The 22,041-nt window shown below is 43.8% G+C and overlaps 1 protein-coding gene across 1 annotated transcript; it reads left to right on the forward strand.

The window, feature by feature from the left end:
* Positions 1-344: 344 nt before the first annotated feature.
* On the forward strand, positions 345-5,481 carry pnpla1 (patatin-like phospholipase domain containing 1; the record flags this gene model as incomplete). Its single annotated transcript, XM_080853850.1, has 10 exons — positions 345-360; positions 2,722-2,973; positions 3,058-3,290; positions 3,406-3,471; positions 3,593-3,802; positions 3,917-3,977; positions 4,092-4,331; positions 4,759-4,888; positions 5,025-5,147; positions 5,262-5,481. The coding sequence occupies 10 exons, from the start codon at positions 345-347 to the stop codon at positions 5,479-5,481; spliced, it is 1,551 nt and encodes a 516-aa protein (XP_080709976.1).
* Between the last annotated feature and the right edge of the window lie 16,560 nt (positions 5,482-22,041).

Genomic DNA, 22,041 nt, shown 5'->3' on the forward strand with positions numbered 1-22,041 from the left:
TAAGTATACAGACATCTGGTGGTAAATACATGATACAGGCAAGACCAGATTACTGTACCAATAGGGTTACTGTTACAGGGGTAAGAAATGTAGGGACAGAGAAACATTTCAGTGGTGGCAATAATGTATATTGTATATAAATGCTAGCATATGGTATTGGGTAGAGTAGGTGTACGGCAATGCAGTGGCGGTGGGTGCGATTGGCTGAGGGTTTCTCCAGGTAGACCAGGTGGAGAGACTACAGCAGCGTCCCATAGCGGAGATAGTCCTGATTAGTAGGGAGAGAAAAGGGAAGAAAAGGAAGAAAGTGAGTGGGTAGAGTTCAGCTGTCCATGTACGTACAGATGCGGAGTGGTGGGGGTGAGGAGCAATAGTTCCACTTCCATCAGCGATTGGAACATGCTATAAGGGAGAGAGAACATTTATGTTAGTAGACATCAATTTCAGAAACAGATAGGGAGATACATTTGGGTAGTAGATTTAACAGTAGGCAATATGGCTATTTTATCAGTGTTATTATAGGCATAAGAAATATGGTATGGAAGGAGAGAGAGAGAGAAAGAGAAAGGGAGAAGATATGTTCTCTTTCACAGTGCAACATACACTGCCTGCAACTTGCAACCTGCACACACACAGATGAAATATTTTTTATTTTATTTTTTGATATGGAAGGAGAGAGAGAGAGAGAGAGAGAAAGAGAAAGTGAGAAGATATGTTTAGTAATACTGGCATTTGTTATTTAGTTTGGTAGGGTACTTATTGTTGTTCTGGTGAGTGAGGACAGCTGCATGTCACACCCGAGATCTGTTATAGCACTCTTTCACAGTGCAACATACACTGCCTGCAACTTGCAACCTGCACACACACAGATGAAATATTTTTTATTTAATTTTTTGATATGGAAGGAGAGAGAGAGAGAGAGAGAAAGAGGAGGTGAGAAGATATGTTTAGTAATACTGGCATTTGTTATTTAGTTTGGTAGGGTACTTATGGAGATATCAGTCGTAAGTTTACTTTTTTAGTTCTGGTGAGTGAGGACAGCTGCATGTCACACCCGAGATCTGTTATAGCACTCTTTCACAATGCAACATACACTGCCTGCAACTTGCAACCTGCACACACACAGATGTATGGTGTATCACAGATTTATTTTTATTAGAACATTATTTGTGTTTGGATATATCTGGGTGGCTAGCGCATTAGGTGATGGGTTTGTTGACGCAAATACTTTTGGCTATAGGATGCACTAAAGAGGAATGTCTTTAGCTTTGATTTGAATATAGGTACGGTGTCTGCATCTCGGATGGAGGCAGGGAGATTATTCCAGAGGAGGGGGGCTCGGTAGCTAAAGGCTCTGCCTCCTATTGTGGTTTTTGATATTCTTGGAATTACCAGGAGGCCTGCACTCTGGGAACGGAGCAGCCTTGGAGGGCAATAGGGGACGACTAATTCCTTGAGGTAGTTTGGAGCCAGGTCGTTTAGGGCTTTATATGTTAGCAGGAGTACTTTGAAATCGATTCTACTTTTGACGGGGAGCCAATGCAAAGAGGCGAGTACCGGTGAGATGTGTTCATACTTTTTAGTTCTGGTGAGTGTAACAGCAGCAGCGTTCTGTCTAAATTGGAGGCTCTTTATTGTGTTTTTTCGTTAATTCCACTTCAGCAATGGGGAATTAAAAGTTATGAGAGTCTTTTACCAAGTTTGAAGGGTGTGGGTGTGGCAGACCCTCAAACTATGCACTCTTAACAACTCCAGTCACTCATAACTTATGCATATATTGTCGAAAGTGCACGAAATTGAGAGTGGTGGATCATTATGAGACCCTCTGAATGCATGCCAAGTTTCGTGCAATTTTGTCCGTGGGGGGCCATACAATAATTTTTTTTTATGTGACTGTACACCAACTCGCCTGTAGGTGGGCTGACACAGTTTTCTACGAATATATCGAGAACTGTAAGGCTTAGGAGGGCCACATGTTTTTTGTATGTTTGTCTAAAGGGGCCATGTCAACCCATCCCATAACCACTCATTTTATGTATAGCGCCACCTACTTAAAAATGAAAAAGCAAACATGAGGTAATTGCAGCTATCTCTGGCTGACATGGTCAAAACTGCACCATAATGCATGGTCAAAACTGCAACAGAAACACAGACATAGACAGTAGACATTCGTATGCACACATATACACACAGTAGACATATGTACGCATGCACAAATAATTCCTTTAATACATAAAAATGAAACACAAACCAATTTACACACAAACAACACATAAAAACACACAAACAAACTGACAACCATGACTCATTCTGTGCCAAAACCTACTGAACAGTTTGGCGGTCATATTTTGTAACGCTTTGCGTTACGTCTAGTTTATTAAAAAGCTAATAGATACAAACTCACAGTTGTAAATATTATGATGTGAAGTAATGTAAATAAAAATAGACTTGTTTTTTAATGTAATATACAAAGTATTGCATCGACTGTATGCTTATAGACTAATGTCCACACAGCATAACAGTACAGTAAAAAAAAAAGAAATCAAATTTGGTGAGCTGTCAAGCTGCCACTGTCCTAGCTTGTTTGCGCTCGTTATAGTGTCAAGCAGCGCCAGTGCCAGACAGCATTGGAGTGAAGTTTCGCCTGCCTCCGCCTGCAGTCCCAACAGACACGCCTTAAACATCATCTGATATTTATTACTGCCTCTTAACACAATTCAGACGCAGAGGTGAAAATATTTCCGTGGCAAAAGACTAGTTTTACCATGTATCCCTTATCCGATGTCACTACATATGAAGGCACGCCACTTTCTTTTTCTTTCTCCGGTTCTGGATTTCTTTCAACCTACCAACTCGGTGTCTCACAGTGTTTCTTTGACAATGCACCCTGGATCATAGGCAAAAATTCAAAAGTCTACGGCTCCTCTGCCGGTGCCTTAGTTGCTGCTGCCGTTGTATGTGGAGCGAGTATGGGTAGGTGTTACTTCTCTACTTAAAAAATAGGATAATCCTGTTTCATAAAATAAACTGAACCTTTATTTCAATCTTTCTTCACAGGTGGTGTAAGAGATGATGTGATTGAGTTTGCCAAACTTGTTCGAGAGCATTATTTTGGGCCTTTTCATCCCGCTGTTAATGTTTTCAAATGGATGGAAAACGTTATGCGACGTCGTCTTCCACTTGATGCGCACGAGCGCTGCACTGGGCGCTTGTGTATCTCAATGACTCGAGTTCCTGACGGCAACAATGTGATTTTGTCTGAGTTTAAGACATATGAGGATCTTATCCAGGTGTGCGCTGTGCCAAGAGACAAAAAAACAAAAAACGTTTTCCTTTGCGATAGTTAAAATCACAAGGATACCATGGAAATAACTAGGACCTTGTTTTTTTTTCTCTCACTTTCAGGCACTCCTGTGCAGCTGCTTTATTCCAATGTACTGTGGCGTGATACCGCCAAGTTACAAGGGGGTGGTACGTGCATTTCCTCAACGTTTTGAAATCCGTTAAACACTCACAATCCTAGCTGTCAATATATTTGAACATGTAACATTTTACCGTTATGTAAAACAATCACCATGTTTTTTTCCCGCAGCATTATGTTGATGGTGGTTTGACTAATATACAACCAACTCAGACTACGGGTTACACACTCACTGTATCACCTTTTGCTGGAGGAATGGATATTTGTCCTCAGGATGACACGAGTCCTTCATGTGACTTTGTCGTGAACAGCCAATGTTTCCATCCCACGTTGTTAAACCTATCCAGGGCGACTACTGCACTGTTTCCACGTGACTGGAAGGTAATTTCTTCTTAACCTTAGTTGGAGAAAATTAACTATGCTGTTAGAAACACAACTAAGAATGTGGCCAAGACATTCCTCTCGAGTAGCTTTGTGTTTCCTCATGTGTTTCAGGTTCTCAGTGAGGCATATGTAAATGGATACCAAGACGGAGTTGAATACCTACAGCACCATGGTTTGTGTTCAGTTTAATATTGCGATACTTTCAAAAGTATAACGACAGCAAAATAAAACGTATCCGCCTGATGTGGCAATTAATAACGTTCTCTTGTCAACTTTGTCTCTGCAGGTGTTATCCAACAAAAGCAGAACTTGGTGACTCGCCTTCGCTCAAATTTAGTGACTCGTACTATAGAAGGAAAGTTTCCTTTGCCGGAGGAAAATGAAATAGAGGAGCATGATGAGACACCCGCTTCAAAGGCCACTCCCCGGGACAGGGAAGGGATTCAGAGGTTGGTGAATGCTCCCTGGGGCCTGAACATTCTAGAACAAGCACTGAACTCAAGCACTCCTGGATGGATCCAGAATGGTAACTGTCCTTCCACTCATCCTTTGCTTTGAAATTACTGTCATAAGCCATTTTTAACTTCCCTCTCTGTGCATGGTCATAAAAGCTTTTTAGTGACCGACAAAGTGGTCAGACTCAGAGTCTTATATACTGTACATGTCATGATCCTCAGAGGTGCTTTAAACACATAGGAAGCCAATCCTGTTATTAGAGACATTAAATGATTTACAAGTGATTAGTGATATTTCAGTAAAGTTAATATGGCATGGTATGAGTATACTGAGGTAATTTAACACTATTGGACATGAAGCATGAGTAATGTTGAATCGTGCCTACTCACTGTTCCTGCAGCAGTCTTAGTACAATTTTTTTTGGTTGTTTTTCCTAAATGTGAAATGTAGTTTGTGTTCTTATCCATGCATACCTCTGTGCTTGTGTTTCTTTTTAGTGTTTCTGTATGACATGAGTCTGTTTGGACTCATGGGGTTCTTCAGCCTCTATTTCCCAATCCGCCTCTTGACTATCTCTCTCATCTCATGCATCCTCCCTTTCTGGGTCATCTTTACGGTCACGTACAGGTATTGTAGTCAGTAACTTCTCCAACTGCTGTATATCTTCTTTCATTGAGAAAGATGGTTTTCAGATATTCTGATACAATAAGAGGTTTCCTTTAGATTTGCTGGCTATATAACTGCACACATTTATGCCTTGTAGATTTCTGCGTTGGATCATCTTCGCTCCAATGGCAGTGTTTTGGCTCTGGCAAGACTTGAAGCAAATTGTGTTCTTCGTCAACAACTTTATTCTATCAACCGTGAAACAAAACCTTAGAAACAGGTGAGAGAAAAGCCATAACCTGTTTTAAAAGTCTGCAGTTACTCACAAATCTATTTTACACTGACGTATGCTAAGCATCCAGGATAAGGTTAGCAACTGTTTTACTACCAACAGGTTCCTACCCTTCCTCTCTCTGCTCCCATCTCTGGAGGTGAACACAGAGTATGAGAATTCTACTGAGGTCTCCCGTGGACACCATGGCATTTCTGTCCTGAGGGTAGCACTGTCATCCTCTTCCTCACATCATCAGACAGGTTCTGTCGCCAGTGGTGACAGTCATGTTTGCACCCTCCAGCTCATACTTGAGGAACAGAGTAAACAAGGGGTGAATTAAGTAAAATGAGAAACAAGAAAGGGTATGGGTAATGGAAAGCCAATAGACGGTGTTGTTGACTGACAGCACTTAAGAGCTTTTTAGAATAAACCTGGCATGTATGTTTTAGGCTATAGCTGGTGGCTAATCTTAGACAGAAATATCAGCAGATTAATCAGTGTACCTGACCTCACATATAAAGTTGTCTGATAACCATCCTGATTGGCTTTAACTCGTTCTCACAGTAGAGTTGCCTCCTGTTCATCTATTAACATTGTGTCTGCAACATATTAAATTATGTGACATTGGTACTTTATTTTTTTGCATATTGCAGGTGACTGAAGTGTGTGAGAAAACATTTGTATATGACATGATAAAGAAGTATTGCTACAGTAGGTTAGGTACACACGATGCACATAATACAGTTTTACAGCTTAAGTTCGCATTGTGCACATGCAATCTGGTCATAAAATAAAACATGATCTTGTGCACTGTTTTGAAGTCAAACAGTTATCCTTTTCTAAGTTATATTTGGCTAAATAAGACGTTTGCTCTTAAATGGATTGCTTGAATGTCACAGTTCCACTTATCGCTGTTTGGCTGTGTCAGATCATATTAAGAACAGGCTGTGTGGTAAGTCCTATGACACTAGTTTTGCATCATGACAACAAACCCCCTCTTTGTGTCTCCTGTGCTAAAATGCCCCAGTACCCATCTCTTCATTATATTAAAACCACTTGACTGGGGATGGGCACTTCACACTTGGGATTTCAAGTAGTTGATTGCTATTTTCTATTTCCATGCCTCTCTAAGATATTTGGAAAAAAGGAGACAAACTGTGGAGGTTTGGCCAACATGTTTGGCCTGTGACAAGACACTCAATAATAATCTGAATGAGTGTTTTAACAAACACATTAGCTCCCCTATACTGTTTTTTTTTTTTTAAATGTTTAAAAAAAGTATTGCATGAAAAAAATCACAACGTTGTAACAGGGTCTCTGTTGTTTGTGGTTTACCCACCATCTGGAATTTGAGGACCAGATTGTTCCCACCATAAATAAAAAATATATGAACACAGGACAATATTGCATATGCTGTACACACAAGGCATGGGAATACACCCTGAATTAGTCCTAACCTGTTCGATAACCTTTTTAAATTCCATGGTTTTTCAAAGCAATACTCAGTATTATTTTCCTATGTTTCCCAATTAAACATTAAGTAATAAAATGATGGTGAGGGTGTCCCAGTTTCACAGGGGAGAGGACCCAAAGGCACGACACAGGATGGCAGGAATAGAACAACAGTTAGATTTACTTACAAAAAGGTAAATCCAAGGTGGCAAAAATCATGGAGGCAAAATCAAACATAAGGAGCTGATGGAGAAAAGATTAAACGCCAACAAATCGAGAGACTGAATAAGACACAGGTAACCACAGGAAATAGAGGGAAACTATCAATGACAAGAGGTGGTATGGGCGGAGACAAGAACATATGGAACAACATGGCAGACAAAATGTAAACTGAAACACATGGCAGAGCCAAATCAAAAACGTAACAGAACAATGAACAAACTTTTCATCAGGGAAGCCAAATGTCAGGAATCCAGGCCGGAGTCCTGACATAAGGCAACATCAAAGCAACTGTAAATACAGTATTTGACGACACACCAAATCTATTTGGCACATTCACATTTGTAATGCATACCTAAATATCAGGTAATATCTAAATGCTATTATACAGCATTTCAGGACACACCGAGACTATTTGGCACCTTCACATCTGTAATGTATACCTAAATATCAGGCAATATCCAAAGGCATGAGCATTGCACTAGAAGGATAGTTGGTATCGTGATTCACAAGTTCTAGTCTTAATCCACCAGGTCAAGATCCTCCAGGTTCTGAGATTCCTGCACCCAGAAAAAAAAGTTTAATATACACAGCTTTGAGATAAGTGTTTCTTGTTTGTTTGTTTTCTGATTCATTAATTGAGTGATTGATATAATAGACAGGTATGAAAACCTGAAGCATTATTGTCACCCACTATGACCAAAAACACGAGTAGAAGCATAACCATGCAACAACATTCCTATACCATATTAGCCTTTGGTACTCAAAATCAAGTTCTTGTTATACAAAGACAAATTATCTATTAAAGCAGCAATACAGAGTTCTGTTCCAAAACTAGCAAGCTAACTACCTTAAAGACATGCAAAAACCTTGCAAACACCACCAACAGCCCAGCTGACACTGATAAAAGCTTTCCAACACACTAACTGGAGTCTTTTGGCAGTATGGCTGGCAATGTCATGCTGTAAAAGCTTTTCTTCCATTTTTGCAGGGTATTCCAGCCCGTAACACAGAACTACCTAGGGCATATCCTGGATGGCTAGTGGGAAAGACGCAGGTGTTTATCTGTCGTTCCCATGACCATACGCTATCAAAATGAATTTGAGGATGGTACCAAAACTAGTTGCCTATAAAACCATACCTCAAAAAGTGTCACATTTTTGCATAGTGTTACTTAAAGGGACAAATTCATAATTTCCTTGCAGTCTGCGATTGCTTTTGGTTTCATGAAAGGTTGTTCCCCTCCATTCTGTGCTCCTGAAGCACGGTTTTGATTGGCTGGGATTCTTTATGGCTCAGTCCAGGGCCACTAAGTTTGCTTCCAATTTACAGGCCCAGTGTACAAACATCTTTTTTTTTTTCCACAAACACAATATCAGCTAGAGGACCTGGCTTACCTGGCAATTGACACTTGTCATCTGGGTAAAGCGGTTTTGTATGTACTGGTTCCCAAACCCCATGATGCGGCCAACGGCTTGGCTAGATAGTCCAGCCACCTTGGCCGTAAAATCCAGAGTAAAGGCCAGCTTCACAAGCTGTGGGGGAGTGGTGGCCCTCTGAGGTAGTGGATCAGGGATGTCAGCCACATAGCGATCGGCAAGTAGCTGGAAGTTGTTGTAGGTGAGCTTCTGAAAAAAGGAGCTCATACTACTGTTCCTCCTGATCTGAGAAGAAAGAGGGGATCAAATAATCAATATGAAACATCTCTACTCTCTCCAAATAATGTACTTTGAGAGATGTCTTTGCATATATCAGCTGTCAAACCTTCTCATTAATCTCATCTCCTTGTTGTTTTAGTATATTGACCATCCTCTCAACAATGTCATCCTCTGAGTCTGCAATACAGAATATCATGCAGTCAGAGAGCAACTGAAACACACAGCAGGTTAAGTAAACATATTATGACAACAAAACAGCTTAAGAGCTGAATGGTGAGGTTTAAACAGTGCAGAAAATACCTTCAGCAGGCCTCTGATCAGTTAGTGTTGCAGCACAATGGGCCTCATCCTCTGTTGGGCTTTCTTTCAGCTCTTTCACAATGCGCTCCAACTCCTCAGATACTTTCTCAAAGTATGTGTTTGAAGGCTCAACACAGACAATCGCTTGGGGAACAGAAAAGGCATGAGTACAGAAATCCCTAAATCAGTGTAAGCATATATCCGTACTTTAGCCCTCGCTTATATTTTCAGGATACTTTCCGTTCATCTGCCGTTCACCGTCTGATTTTTTTCCAACCAGTACTTTAGTCAGCTTGTGGGATGTTAACCACCCAACCACTTGAACTTGTACACCTACAATGTGTTACACCTACTATGATTTGAAAATGTGCTTTTGAATCATGTGTCATTGTGAATTCATAAGTATTAAAATCATGAGTCTATCTACTTGAAGAAATCTGAAATCAGTTTTCAGCAATTACCACTATTACAGTGTAATAACAGAACATCATCCTCTGGTAACTATGTTCTTAGCTTACCATCTGGTACTCGCACCACATCAGCAGTAGCAAGGCTGGTATTCCTTTTGACTGAATCAGATCTGAAGGAGAGCTTCTTCAGTGAGAGCCTCTTCTTGATGGACTTAGTTGGACAGAGTGTGTTCCCTTCCTTGTCTTCGCTGGACATCTTAGAGACAGGGGGACACATCTCTGCTTCAAAGCAGCTGTCCAAAGACCCACTGGACACAGGAGTGTTTGGCACTGAACCATTTGGAACTTCATAATTCTTCCTGGAGAACAGTCTTAAAAAGCTCCTCAGTATAGATGGTTTTTTGGTAATTCTATGTGTCCCAGGCTTTTTTCCCCTTTGGTTAGATTCTGTTTGATGAGAGTCACTGGTTGTGTGTGAACTTGGCTCCTTAGGTTGGTCAGTTTGTGATATTTCGCGCGACAGACGATGTGTTGAGCTGTCACTAGATGCTTTCCTGATGCGGTTGCCTTTGTTGTCCACTATTATCCATTTACGAGGTTTGACCCGTTGCCTCCTGGCTGCAGAATCGTTGAGGCTAAGACTGCGTTTCACATAAACCTCCAGCAGGCGTTTAGTGGACTTCTGTCCCAGAAACAGGAGCTGAGGACTGGGAGCAGCCTCAACATTGTCTGTCTCCATAATAATACCTTTGAATCTAAATCACAAGGTGCAAAGTAGTGTTAAATGCAATCAATTACAATGTGAGTAAAATGAAAAAGAAATCCAGGCCAGACCTACAGACTTAGGTCTACATTATACAGAGTTCATTAGATTTTATCAGGCCCACTGATTAGCAAATTACCAGCTCGGAAACACACTACCTGGAATGTGTAGTTGCACTGGTATACAGTCCGCTGGGTTGCTTTCTATTGATTGTTCAATAGAAATTCGTCACGATCCATGCTTTATTCCACATTACCTTAAATTAAACGGAAGTGTTCATCGGTACTCGCTGATGTACCCAGGCATAATTCCGGGTTTATCGGTTATCAGCTTCGATTAGCCTACTTTTGTAGTTTTGGACATGGACGGAGCGAAAACATGTGTAACCTTATGCAGCCACGGCAAATATAATACCCTCAACTATGTATTACGTCCATAGAATAGACCTGTTATCACTTCACGTAGATGTTCTTCCTCACTTGCAATTCCGCTATTCCCCTTGTTGACTTTCTACGAATGCGGAAGTTTTGCATAGTTTCACAGCAAACACAACCATTTTCAATGACGATAGAAACGAACGGTAATTGTATGGGTTTCAAACTAACATACTTGGCTATTTTATTTTCCGTAAAGCATTTTTCGCAATATTCTGGTTGCATGTCTATTTCGGTCGTGGAGAGTCGACTTTTCGGGATAAACCGCTAAGTCCTTTATCGGAATTCTGTTTGTCTTTGAAGATATGAAAAGATGGCTCATTGTGCAAACAGATTGTTCACATTAACTCACCTGAATAGGCTACTGGAGTTTCTCACGAAGTGTGCTAAGTGTCCCCACCACACGCGACAAAGTAGCCTAACTGTTCATTGATTTTGGAATGACGTCATCGCTGTAGATGAAATTCTATTCTAGTCTCTTTTCCCCCAGCCAACAACCAGCATAGCTCACAGATGGTCACGCCCCCTGCGAGACACGAATAGATCACAAATTACAGCAACCAGTACAAGCTTTTTACAGTCTTTTACGTGTACAGCCTATCCAGAGAAAGTATTATTATGTTTTGACAGACTTGACTATGAATAAAGTTGTTCTAGTTCTACTATAACTACGACTAGCGCATTCTTCTGAGTTCTTTGCACCTAAGGGTTGTTTGATTTCCCACTGTTAGCGCATGTCTCGGAAGGAAGGAGGCAGAAGACGATTAATACAAACTTGTAGGACGTGGAATTTTGTATGTGTGCCCTGAGGACAACTCACAGCTAGACAGCATTCACCCGTGGATTCTGAACACATGTTACTAATTTGCTTGCTAACAAATGTACCTAGCCAAACAAGAGGAAGATGAAGCCCAATTACCTCAAGGAATGAATTGTCCCCTACTTTGTTTCAAAGGGTTCAGGTCTTCTTTAGTACATCCTACAGACACCAATGTTAAGCCCTCAGTGTATACATGGATTTAGTAATGATTTATAAATTGGTGTAAACCTTCTCACCCTCTGGCTCCACCATGGGGAGGAGGTTGTGGCGGCTGTGTGAGATAAGCCCCAACAGGCTTTTGGAGCTGTCTTGCCCAGACAGTTCTCTTGCTCTCATTCATCTGCCTGCTCCTCTTTCTCATTGGGGAGCTCAGTGTGGTGATTAAAGTGGTTTGAACGCTGTCTATCATTCCCTTACAGAAATCCGAGTTTATAATCCCAAGGTGCTGTACTGCCCCCAGCCCCTTCCCTTACCCTGACCCGGTTCGTACTCCAGAGGGGATCACCCCACCACTTACCCTGGATAGTCTGTGGCATGATGTATAAATAATTGGTAGGTAACTCATCTGTTTTTGTAATGTGTGTATATCTAATTTTCTAATGTTGTTGCTTACTTTCTAACATTGTATAACACCACACCCAATAATTACATAAGGCTATCTATCCACTGTGGGATTCTGCCGCCCCACTGCCCACTGCCCATTCCCACCAAACTAATATGCATAAATTCTACTCTGCTTATAATGTAAATGTATGGCAGCCTATTTACCAGTGATATAAACAAATGGCATTCCTGACATTCTTCATTGGCTTCATAGCTCTGATTATCCTTATAATAGTTACCTTATGAGTCCTTACAATAGTCACCTTAGGAGTCCTATTAGCCGTAGTGCTTGCCCTAGGGGGTTCAGGCTCTGGGCTCTGTAAAGTGCTTAGAGAGAAATTAAATTGTTATTGGCTCTATACAAATGAAATAGAATACAACGGAATTGAGTTGAATATGTTATATCATCTTTTGTACACAAGGTGGTGCACTCAACCAACACAAATGATAGTATTTCTTCTGGAGCATGTTCATATAGGGCTGATCTGGGTAAAGCCAGGAGAAAGGAGTTTCCCCTCAGAAGTTCTGGTGGCCTTAACCACTTTCTGGAGGTATACGTCGAGACAAAGACTCTGCACAGTCTATAATTGAAATGTCTTACAGACTTCTTTAGCAGATTTTTTGTTTTTCATTCTTAATGATAATACTGTGTGTAATGATATTTGCGTAGAATACATATACTGGTTTATTATCAATCAGACTCTTAAATCAATTTCTGATTGGTGGCAACTATTGTATAAACCTAATACAATTGTTCAACACAATCAAACAAAGGTGCTAGATTACTGGATGGATGATCTTATCTGAGTAAACTGTCACATTTCAAAAGTAAAGTAGAAAACAGGATGAGCAGAAAATATGATGACAACATCCTGCCTCCACTGATTTTGCAGCATTGAACTTGCTTATTACTATGAGTATGATATAAAATCCCAAATAGTTTTCAGGGACTCTAAACACACACCAATATGTTTACCTGAGGTTACATAAGGTGAGAGGCTATCGTAGGGGTTGCTTTTGCACTTGTCACAGTACCTATGTAGTGGTTCAGCTTTCACTCAGTCAAAGATACTCTCCAGTTCTGACAAATGGCACAATTAGTGACTTGTGTGTCATCTCAAGTTAGAGCCTCTACTGTCTGACAAATTCGCATCCCATTATTAAGGGTTGTCTTTGCCACTATATGCATCTTTTGTTTCCAAATTAGAATTAATACAATTTTTACTTTTTTGCCATACCTCTGAGACCATAGAAGGCATGTGAGCTTAGCTGCCACAGTGGTCTTGTGGTGAACTCATAGGCCAAATTGGCCGAAACCAGCAGACTCCTTCATGGTTATCTAGGTTTAGGTCATTTGTGACCCTTTACCCTCCTTGTTCCCCTTGTAAATATTTCATCAGAGTTTAATTTAACCCTACCGGCTCAATTATTAAGATGTGGTTTAGGGTTAAGTTTAGCTTTTTTGTATGTGAGAAATGCACTGTGTTTCTGGCTTTGCAATCTGCCATATTGCAGATATCTTTTTATTAGCAAATGCTTTATCCACAGTAAAGCCAAATCAAAGGGATAATCTCACTTACTTACTCTCACAGCATATGTTCATTTTTGCCAACAATCTCACCTGCTCCAACCAGGCTGACATGCAGACAGCTTGTTGTTATGCAGAGGAGATCGGGGTGAATGCCATTTCAAAAGGACAGCCGTAAAATGAGACATATGGCATTTTTTCTAAAATCACCCCCGGACACACACTCCTTTTTCGCTCTCTTGACCTGGTGGATGATGCCAGACATCCACAATGAGAACATGACCTTTCCTGTAATCTCTGCATCGACGTGGTGCACAGAGGCATACAGATTGCAGCTGGCTTATGAATGGCACGTGTGGTGGTCATGGTGCTGTGATGACAGGGTGTGTGGTGAGATCACTAAGGCAAAGGAAGATAATAACCGAAGGGTATGGATAAAGATAGGCCATTGATCACAGTCAGACTGGTGTTGAGGGGGGGGGGGGGGGGAGTTGAAGAGGGGATGTTTGGAGAAGGAAGGTGACCTTTGCTATATTGGCAGGGTGATGCATGATGCTACTCACTCACTGTGGGTGTGCTCTGTGTGTGTGTGTGCGTAAATGAGTGTGTGTGTGTGTGTGTTTATTTTTGAGTGTATGCTCTGTGTGTGTGTGTATGTGTGTGCGTATGTATGAGTGTGTGTGTGTGTGTGTGTGGGTTAGATGAGTTTGTGCTCTGTGTGTGTCTGTATGTATAAGTGTGTGTGTGTGTGTGTGTGTATGTATGAGTGTGTGCGTGTATGTAAATTAGTTTATGTGTGTGGGTGTGTGTGTCTGTGTGCACCCTTGTGCCCAGCACTGTGTCATGAAAAGCCAGGGCATTGGCTTCCCTCCCTCTGTCCTTCAGAACACACAAACACAAACACAAACACACACACACACACACACACACACACACACACACACACACACACACACACACACACACACACACACACTCTTTCACACAAACAGATGGGAGTTGATGCAAAAACAGTCACTGTCTAACTGGCTCACGCTTGTGGACACGTGTGTGGTCAGACAACATGCATGAACACACAGCACACACACACACCCACTACAGACACAAATTCAAAATTAAATTCAAAACATTGTGTAAGCGAGCACACATGCTTACACAATCACACACGCACACAGGCACATGTGGTGACAATACTAACAGGTGCAAGATTATGAACTGAACTCGCAACTCAACATAAACACAACCATAATCTCACACTCACTCCAAATACCATCAGCCACCCACACACACACGCGTTCGCACACACACACACACACTTTTGCTGGCACATCCACAGATCTTGCTGAGAGTTTTGTTCCCCTCATTGGAAAGTGGAAAGTGAGTGGTGTGAGATGAATTCGATAAGGCCTTTCACCCCTCCGACTCCTTCCACTGGTGCTGGGTGGCCAGACCATTCACCCTGATTGCCTGCCTTCACTTCTCCCCATTACGCTTCACGGCTTAGAAGAGCAAAGGACCGCTTTTTTTTTCACGACACCTCTTAACATTAATTCCCTGTGTCTTCTTTTAAACAAGTCAGTGCATGATTTATCGTTTGCATACTGCCCTAAAAGCCATGTAGAGTAAGCTTGTGATTATTTGATTACTTGTCATTAGCGAAAGAGAGAAACCATGCAAACTGGGTACATATCAAATGTTAAGCAGCAGTGACTCATGGATGTCAATGACCGTCAGGCTTGTCTGCTTGGTTAAGTATATATGAGAGGACGCAAACAGAGGTAGGGTATTAAAGGTATTACGTTTGCTGGTTTCTCTCCATTCCCCTTATCACCATAAGCCGGTGTCAGTGTCCCTAAGAGGTTCTTTTAGAGATAATGGATCTAATGCTGTTCAGGGTCTGTCTGGAGTCACACTGTTACACTGTGACAAACGTTGACAAAATGGTCAAATATGGTGGGATGGGGGAACTATGTGAAATGCTTTTATAATCAGTTAATTCGATTAGCAGTAGACAGAGTAGTACTTAGATGATCTATGACATTTGATTTTCTTTAATGTTCTGAAGTTGAATGGGCAAGCCAAGGCCCTAACCAGACAAAGATCATGGGGTCATCTCACAGAGAGACAGACATACTGATGAACCACACACTGCCCTTGATATTTTGGTTTGGATTAAAACATTTATTTCCCTGCACTTTGATTTTATTTAACAATTTTCAGCAGGAACTGCTGGCGTATAAAATGATCCAGACAAAAGGCGTGTATTCTGATATGAGATGGAATATGCATGACAATGGTCAAAGGCATGTAAGTGTGCCATCTTTTTTCCAGTAGCTTCACTTTAGTAGCAGTGGAAGCCTTTTAAACGTGACCTACATTTTGAGTGGTGACAGCTGTTTCACTGTGAAACACAGCCTAGGGAGGGGGCACTTCCAGACTGTGGCTCAGCTCATTCTTGGGACACAGTGAGTCTCCTGAAGGAACTCCATCAATTAAGCCCCAGATGGAGAAATGGAAACCACTGCCACCGTCTTTATTTCGCGCTTGAGTCCCACTTGTGGGTGAAGCACAAGTCTAATCCTACTACACCCCTGTGGCTCTGGGAAAGCATGACTGCTCTTGGTCAGGAGGAATGAGTCTGTGATTCCCGACTGGCTATTGCTGCAAGTTCAGAGAATCAGTCTCTTCTCAAACAAATGTGAACACACACATCACAAGTGCAGTTACTATATGATTGTTCTTCATTAAAAAATCATCACAGGAATAGATAAAGCCAAAACATTTTTACAGAACTTTGGTTCATATAAACAAAGATGAGAAGTCTTTACACACGTTTATTTTGTACCCTGAAGACCTACAACTTGTCCTCGCCTTTTTTTTTTACTTAATCGACCAACCATGTCCACTTCTTTATATATAAAAGTAGCAGCTGTGTAAATGGTGCAAATCCATGTAATTTTACGTAAGGGATAATGTATAGAACGCAGGTCCTTATCGGAAAATAAGTCCCGACAGGGTGAACCGGACACCGACGCGAAGCGGAGGTGTCTTGCTTCGCCCTGAAGGGACTTATTTTCCGATAAGGACCTGCGTTCTATACATTATCCCGCTTATTATACGGTTACTTGCCACAACAAAACAAAAAAACAAATACACTTAACACAGTGTGTCTTTTTACAATGTATTTGTTACTTTACGTAGTGTTAAAAAGCAGAGAAATAGTTCGCCAAAGACGTTGAACTTCAAAGACGTTGAACATTCTTTAGAACACAGCTGCTCAACCGTCTGCTGAAACTCCATTGATAAGTTAGTGTGGAATACTTGGGGAATGATACGAAAGACCTATATCAGAGGCACAAAACCCGTTGCCATTGACAGCACAGCGGTCATTATATGCAGGTCATTATATGAAAATAAGTACCTGCGAACGTTGGGGATGGCCCATTCAAATCAACGGGGCTTTTTGGAACGTTCTGAAGAGCCGTATAATAAACATGTATAAAATCCCAGGTGACTGAAGTCAAAGTCTGCACAATTTACACAATGCTTAATAATCAGCCTGGTGGTTTTGTAATGCATTATTCTCTTCTCTGGCTGGATCTTGATTCTCATGTGCTGTGCCCTACTGTGGGTTGCTGTGCCACGTGTTGTTTTGTTTTTATAGTATCAGATGCATTTAGCATGCTTCTGAAAAGCGTTCTGCTGGGCATTCCATTACACAAGTCGTTTTTTTTTAGACAATCCCTGGAAGGCACTGTTTTGTTAATGCTGCATAAGGAAAGCACCATGTACTTTTTTAATCCTAAAGCAAAACCCTGATCCTATAACCCTCCCCAGTTTGAACGTCTGGTTGCCCGCCAGCCAGCGAAGAGTAATCTGATGTGCCCAGATGAGATTAACCTATGTGCGTTCAGGCAGAGTGTATGTGGCGTTATCATGCGTTATCTATTTATATTTGTTTTTGTTTAGTGTCACCTGTCACATATTATCCTTTATTAATCTTTGTACCTGGGCAGCTCAATCAACATCTGTATCTCATGGGGGAAACAGTACAGTAAGGACCTTTGTGGGACATTCAAGCCTTTTGAAATATAGAGGTGCAGGGGGCATGTAGCCAGTCGCTAATCTCAGGGCGCACCACACTTTAATTCTGCTTTGGAGGGGGGCTCAGTGTGGGTTTAACTGTGGCCAGTGCTCATGCCCAACACATAACAATGGCCTAGATTTCACTGTAACAGCAAACCTTCACTTCATAAAGATTGTGTGTGTGTGTGTGAGAGAGAGAGAGAGAGAGAGAGAGAGAGAGAGAGAGAGAGAGAGAGAGAGAGAGAGAGAGAGAGAGTCAGAGAGAGAGAGAGAGAGTAAGAGAAAGAGAGAGATTCAGAGAGAGAGAGAGAGGAAAAGTTTTTCCATTTACATCCTCTAAAAACCCTTATTTGCTGTCAACATAATTTTGAAAGACTTATAATTGAAATTCTCATTTGCCTTGAAAAAAATCTGATTATTACATATGATACATTCTGGGTTAATAGGGCTGCCTGGCGGCAGGCGTGCCATTAAAGGTTCTTGACCAACAATTAAAGATTCATGACATCAATCCATCTTTAACGAGGCGACTTTGATGGAAAGTTCCAGTGTAGCTGTACAGGGCAGTAGAGAATGTGTTTGTTTTGAAGAGGAGGCTGGTGACAGGGGTTATTTTTGGCATCCCACAGATCTCACTGTGGAGCCGGGAGATCCCGGGTGGCCTGACTTGATTACCCACACTTGAGTCCCGATCAATAATTCAGACTGACGCGCTGTGCGTGATCTGTGTAATGACAAGACACCATCCAGATGCAGTCCGATGCCCGTGTTTAACAGCACAATGCCAGCCTTCTTACTTGAAAAGGTCACTGAGCAATGTTCTGTCCGATGTCACATCATCAGGACATGAGGCACCAAATATTTGGAAAGGTTGTCTGATCACTCAAGCCTTTCCCAGAAACTAACCAGACAAAGATCTTCCGGCTAATATAAATTACAGAGGCCTAGGATCTCATAATATTTTGGGGGGGAAGCTTATTATCAGTAGTTCTGCCATGAGGTTGTTAGGTTAGCGGGATCGGGATGTGAACCCAGGTCGCTGGCGTGGTAACCAGTGACTAACCCAGTGGGCTAGTGAGGACCCAGATGCAGAGATAAACTCAAAACTTTTCTTTATTAGTTTTCCGTCAAAACAGTCAATAATAAGAAGGGAAGACGTCGACAGCAAAAATGAGGAGTGGAATACAAAACACAGAAGATCTCCAACAGGGAATAATCCAAACGCAAAAGTAGTTTCCAAAAGGTAGTAATCCAAATCACAAAAGAACAGTCAGAGTGGCAAAAAGGCCTAACAAAGGAAGCTAACAAAAATGTAGCTCTAGCTCACCCACGGGAGAAAAAGAATTCCAGAGACCGCTGTTAGGAGAACAGCGAAATGTGGCGAGAACCACGCAAAAACCAGCACAGGAGATGTCTTACTTGGGAGTAGTGTTCACACGGGACAGGAGTGTCTGAGCAAACGTCGCAATGACATGACGAGCCAACACAGGGTTTTTATAGTCTAGCTACAAGGGTAATTGATTGACAACAATAATATAAATCAGGTGTGGCACAGGGGGACAAAGGAAAATAATAAAACAAGTCTTTAGGCCACTAGATGTCGCCAATGACAAAAATCGTGGCGACAGAAGTTCAAGGTCATGACAGTACCCCCCCCTTTAGGGGCGTCTCCCGACGACCCCTGGGCGATCAGGGTGCTCATGGTGAAAGTCTTTGATAAGTGAGTCATCAAAAATGTTCCGGGCCGGAACCCAAGAGCGCTCCTCTGCGTTATAACCCTCCCAGTCCACCAGGTACTGTAACCCGCGCCCAACCCGACGGGAGTCCAGCAACCGGCGAACTGTGAAGGCGGGCTGTCCACCCACGATGCGGGGGGTGGGAGGGGGCCTGGCAGCGGGAGCCAGAGGAGAGGTGAGAAGGGGTCGCAGCAGGGACACATGGAATGAGGGGTTGATCCTCAGGGTGCGAGGAAGCTGGAGCTTGTAGGTCACCGGGTTGATCCTCCGGACGATCTTGAATGGACCGATAAACCTGGGAGCCAGCTTGCGAGACTCCACTCGCAAGGGGATGTCCCGTGCAGATAACCACACCCTCTGCCCTGGACGGAAGGTCTCCGGCGCCGGTTGGCCTGGGACTGTGTGGTCCTCGCGGTGCGGACCAGGTTCTGCCGGGCCTTCCTCCAGGTCCGTCTACACCTCCTCATGAAGTGCTGGACAGAGGGCACCCCAACGTCCTCCTCCTGCTCTGCAAACAAGGGAGGCTGGAACCCGAACTGGCACTGAAAAGGAGACAGGTTAGTGGCAGAAGACTGGAGGGTGTTGTGGGCATATTCTGCCCACGGAAGAAAAGAGCTCCAGGAGGACGCGTTGTCTGCCACCAGTGCCCTCAGGGTGGTCTCGAGCTCCTGGTTCATCCTCTCCGTCTGTCCGTTAGACTGGGGATGGAAGCCCGAGGAGAGACTGGCAGTCGCCCCAATCATTTTGCAGAAGGCCCGCCACACCCTGGAGCAGAACTGGGGACCGCGGTCGGACACAATATCCTGTGGGAGACCAAACACTCGAAAAACAAAGTTAAAAGTGAGTCTTGCCGTTTCAAGTGCCGATGGTAGCTTGGGTAACGGCACAAAGCGACAGGCTTTAGAAAATCTGTCTACAATGACAAGAATTACCGTGTTACCCTCCGACACAGGAAGACCCGTCACGAAATCCATGGAGATGTGCGACCATGGCCGGTGTGGGATGGGGAGGGGGTGAAGCAACCCCTGAGGCCGTTGGTGAGGGTTCTTGCTTCGTGCACAGACAGCGCAGGCCCCGACAAAGGACTTGACATTCTCGGCCATGCCAGGCCACCAGAAATGTCTCTGCACAAACTCCAAAGTCCGTCGGACCCCAGGGTGTGCTGTGAGGCGCGAAGCATGGCCCCACTGGAGTACCTGAGACCGTACACCCCGCGGAACAAAGAGGAGACCAGGCCTCTCTGGACCCGGGTTGGGTTCGTCCTGTTGTGCCCTTCGGACCTTGTCCTCAATTCCCCAGCGGATGGATGCCACGATCCGGGAGGAAGGAATGACGCACCTCTCCTCTTCGTCCTGGCTAGCGGAAGGGAACTGCCGGGACAAGGCGTCAGGTTTGGCGTTCTTCGAGCCTGGACGGTAGGAGATGGTGAAGTCGAACCGCCCAAAGAACAGGGACCATCGAGACTGTCGGGGGTTGAGGTGCTTGGCGACCTGGAGGTACTCGAGATTCCTGTGATCCGTCCACACCAGGAACGGATGTTGAGCACCCTCCAGCCAGTGCCTCCACTCCTCGAGCGCCAGCTTGACGGCCAGCAACTCCCGGTCCCCCACGTCGTACCGGGATTCCGCAGGACTCAGCCGGTGGGAGAAGAAGGCGCAGGGGTGGATCTTGCCATCCTGAGCCCTCTGGGAGAGTATTGCCCCAACCCCTACCCCAGAGGCATCCACCTCCACAATGAACGGCAGGGACGGGTCAGGAAGGACGAGAATGGGGGCCGAAGAGAACCTTCTCTTCAGTTCGCAAAACGCCTTCTCTGCCTTAGAGGACCAGACAAAAGGACCCCGACCCTTCTTGGTAAGGGCGGAGATGGGTTCTGCAATAGAGCTGAAACCTCGGATGAACCTCCTATAAAAATTTGCGAACCCCAGAAACTGCTGCACACCCTTAACGGACTTAGGAGCCTCCCAGTCCCTCACTGCCTTGGTCTTCTTCTGGTCCATCTCAATCTGGCCCTCTCTGAGGATGTATCCCAGGAAGGTGACCTCAGGCCGGTGAAACTCGCACTTCTGGGGTTTAACAAATAAGTGGTTCTGAAGGAGTCTCTGGAGAACTCGTCGGACGTGTAGGCGATGATCCTGCAGAGACTTGGAAAAAATCAAGATATCATCCAGGTACACAAAAACAAAGTGGTTAATCATGTCCCGGAGACAGTCATTGATTAGAGCCTGGAAGACGGCTGGGGCATTAGTAAGGCCAAAGGGCATCACCTGGTACTCGTAGTGCCCCGTCGGGGTGTTGAATGCCGTCTTCCACTCGTCCCCCTTCCGGATGCGGATCAGGTGGTAGGCGCTTCGCAGGTCCAGCTTAGTAAAAATCCTAGCACCCTGAAGGAGGTCAAACGCTGTGGACATCAGTGGCAGGGGATAGCGGTTACGGATGGTTATCTTGTTTAGGCTCCGGTAATCGATACAGGGCCTCAGAGATCCATCCTTCTTGCCCACGAAGAAAAACCCCGCTCCAGCAGGGGAAGTGGACGGACGGATGAACCCCGATGCTAGGGCATCCCTGATGTACTCGTCCATGGCCTTCCTTTCTGGACGGGAAAGAGAGAAAATCCGCCCCTTGGTTGGGCTGGTGTCGGGTTGCAGCTCGATAGAGCAGTCGTATGGCCGGTGAGGGGGAAGTGACGAGGCCCGACTCTTGCTGAAGACCTCTTGCAGATCCAGATACTCCGCCGGCACCAGAGACAGTTCAGCAGGATCAGGAGGCTCGGGAAGGCAGTGAGGAGAATCGCTGAAGAGGCAGGTGGCGTGGCAGGTAGGACCCCACTCGAGGATGCGGCCTGTCACCCAGTCAAGATGGGGGTTGTGGCAGTTGAGCCACGGGAACCC

The sequence above is a fragment of the Sprattus sprattus genome (assembly GCF_963457725.1).
Source record: "Sprattus sprattus genome assembly, chromosome: 16".
Taxonomy (NCBI): Eukaryota; Metazoa; Chordata; class Actinopteri; order Clupeiformes; family Clupeidae; genus Sprattus; species Sprattus sprattus.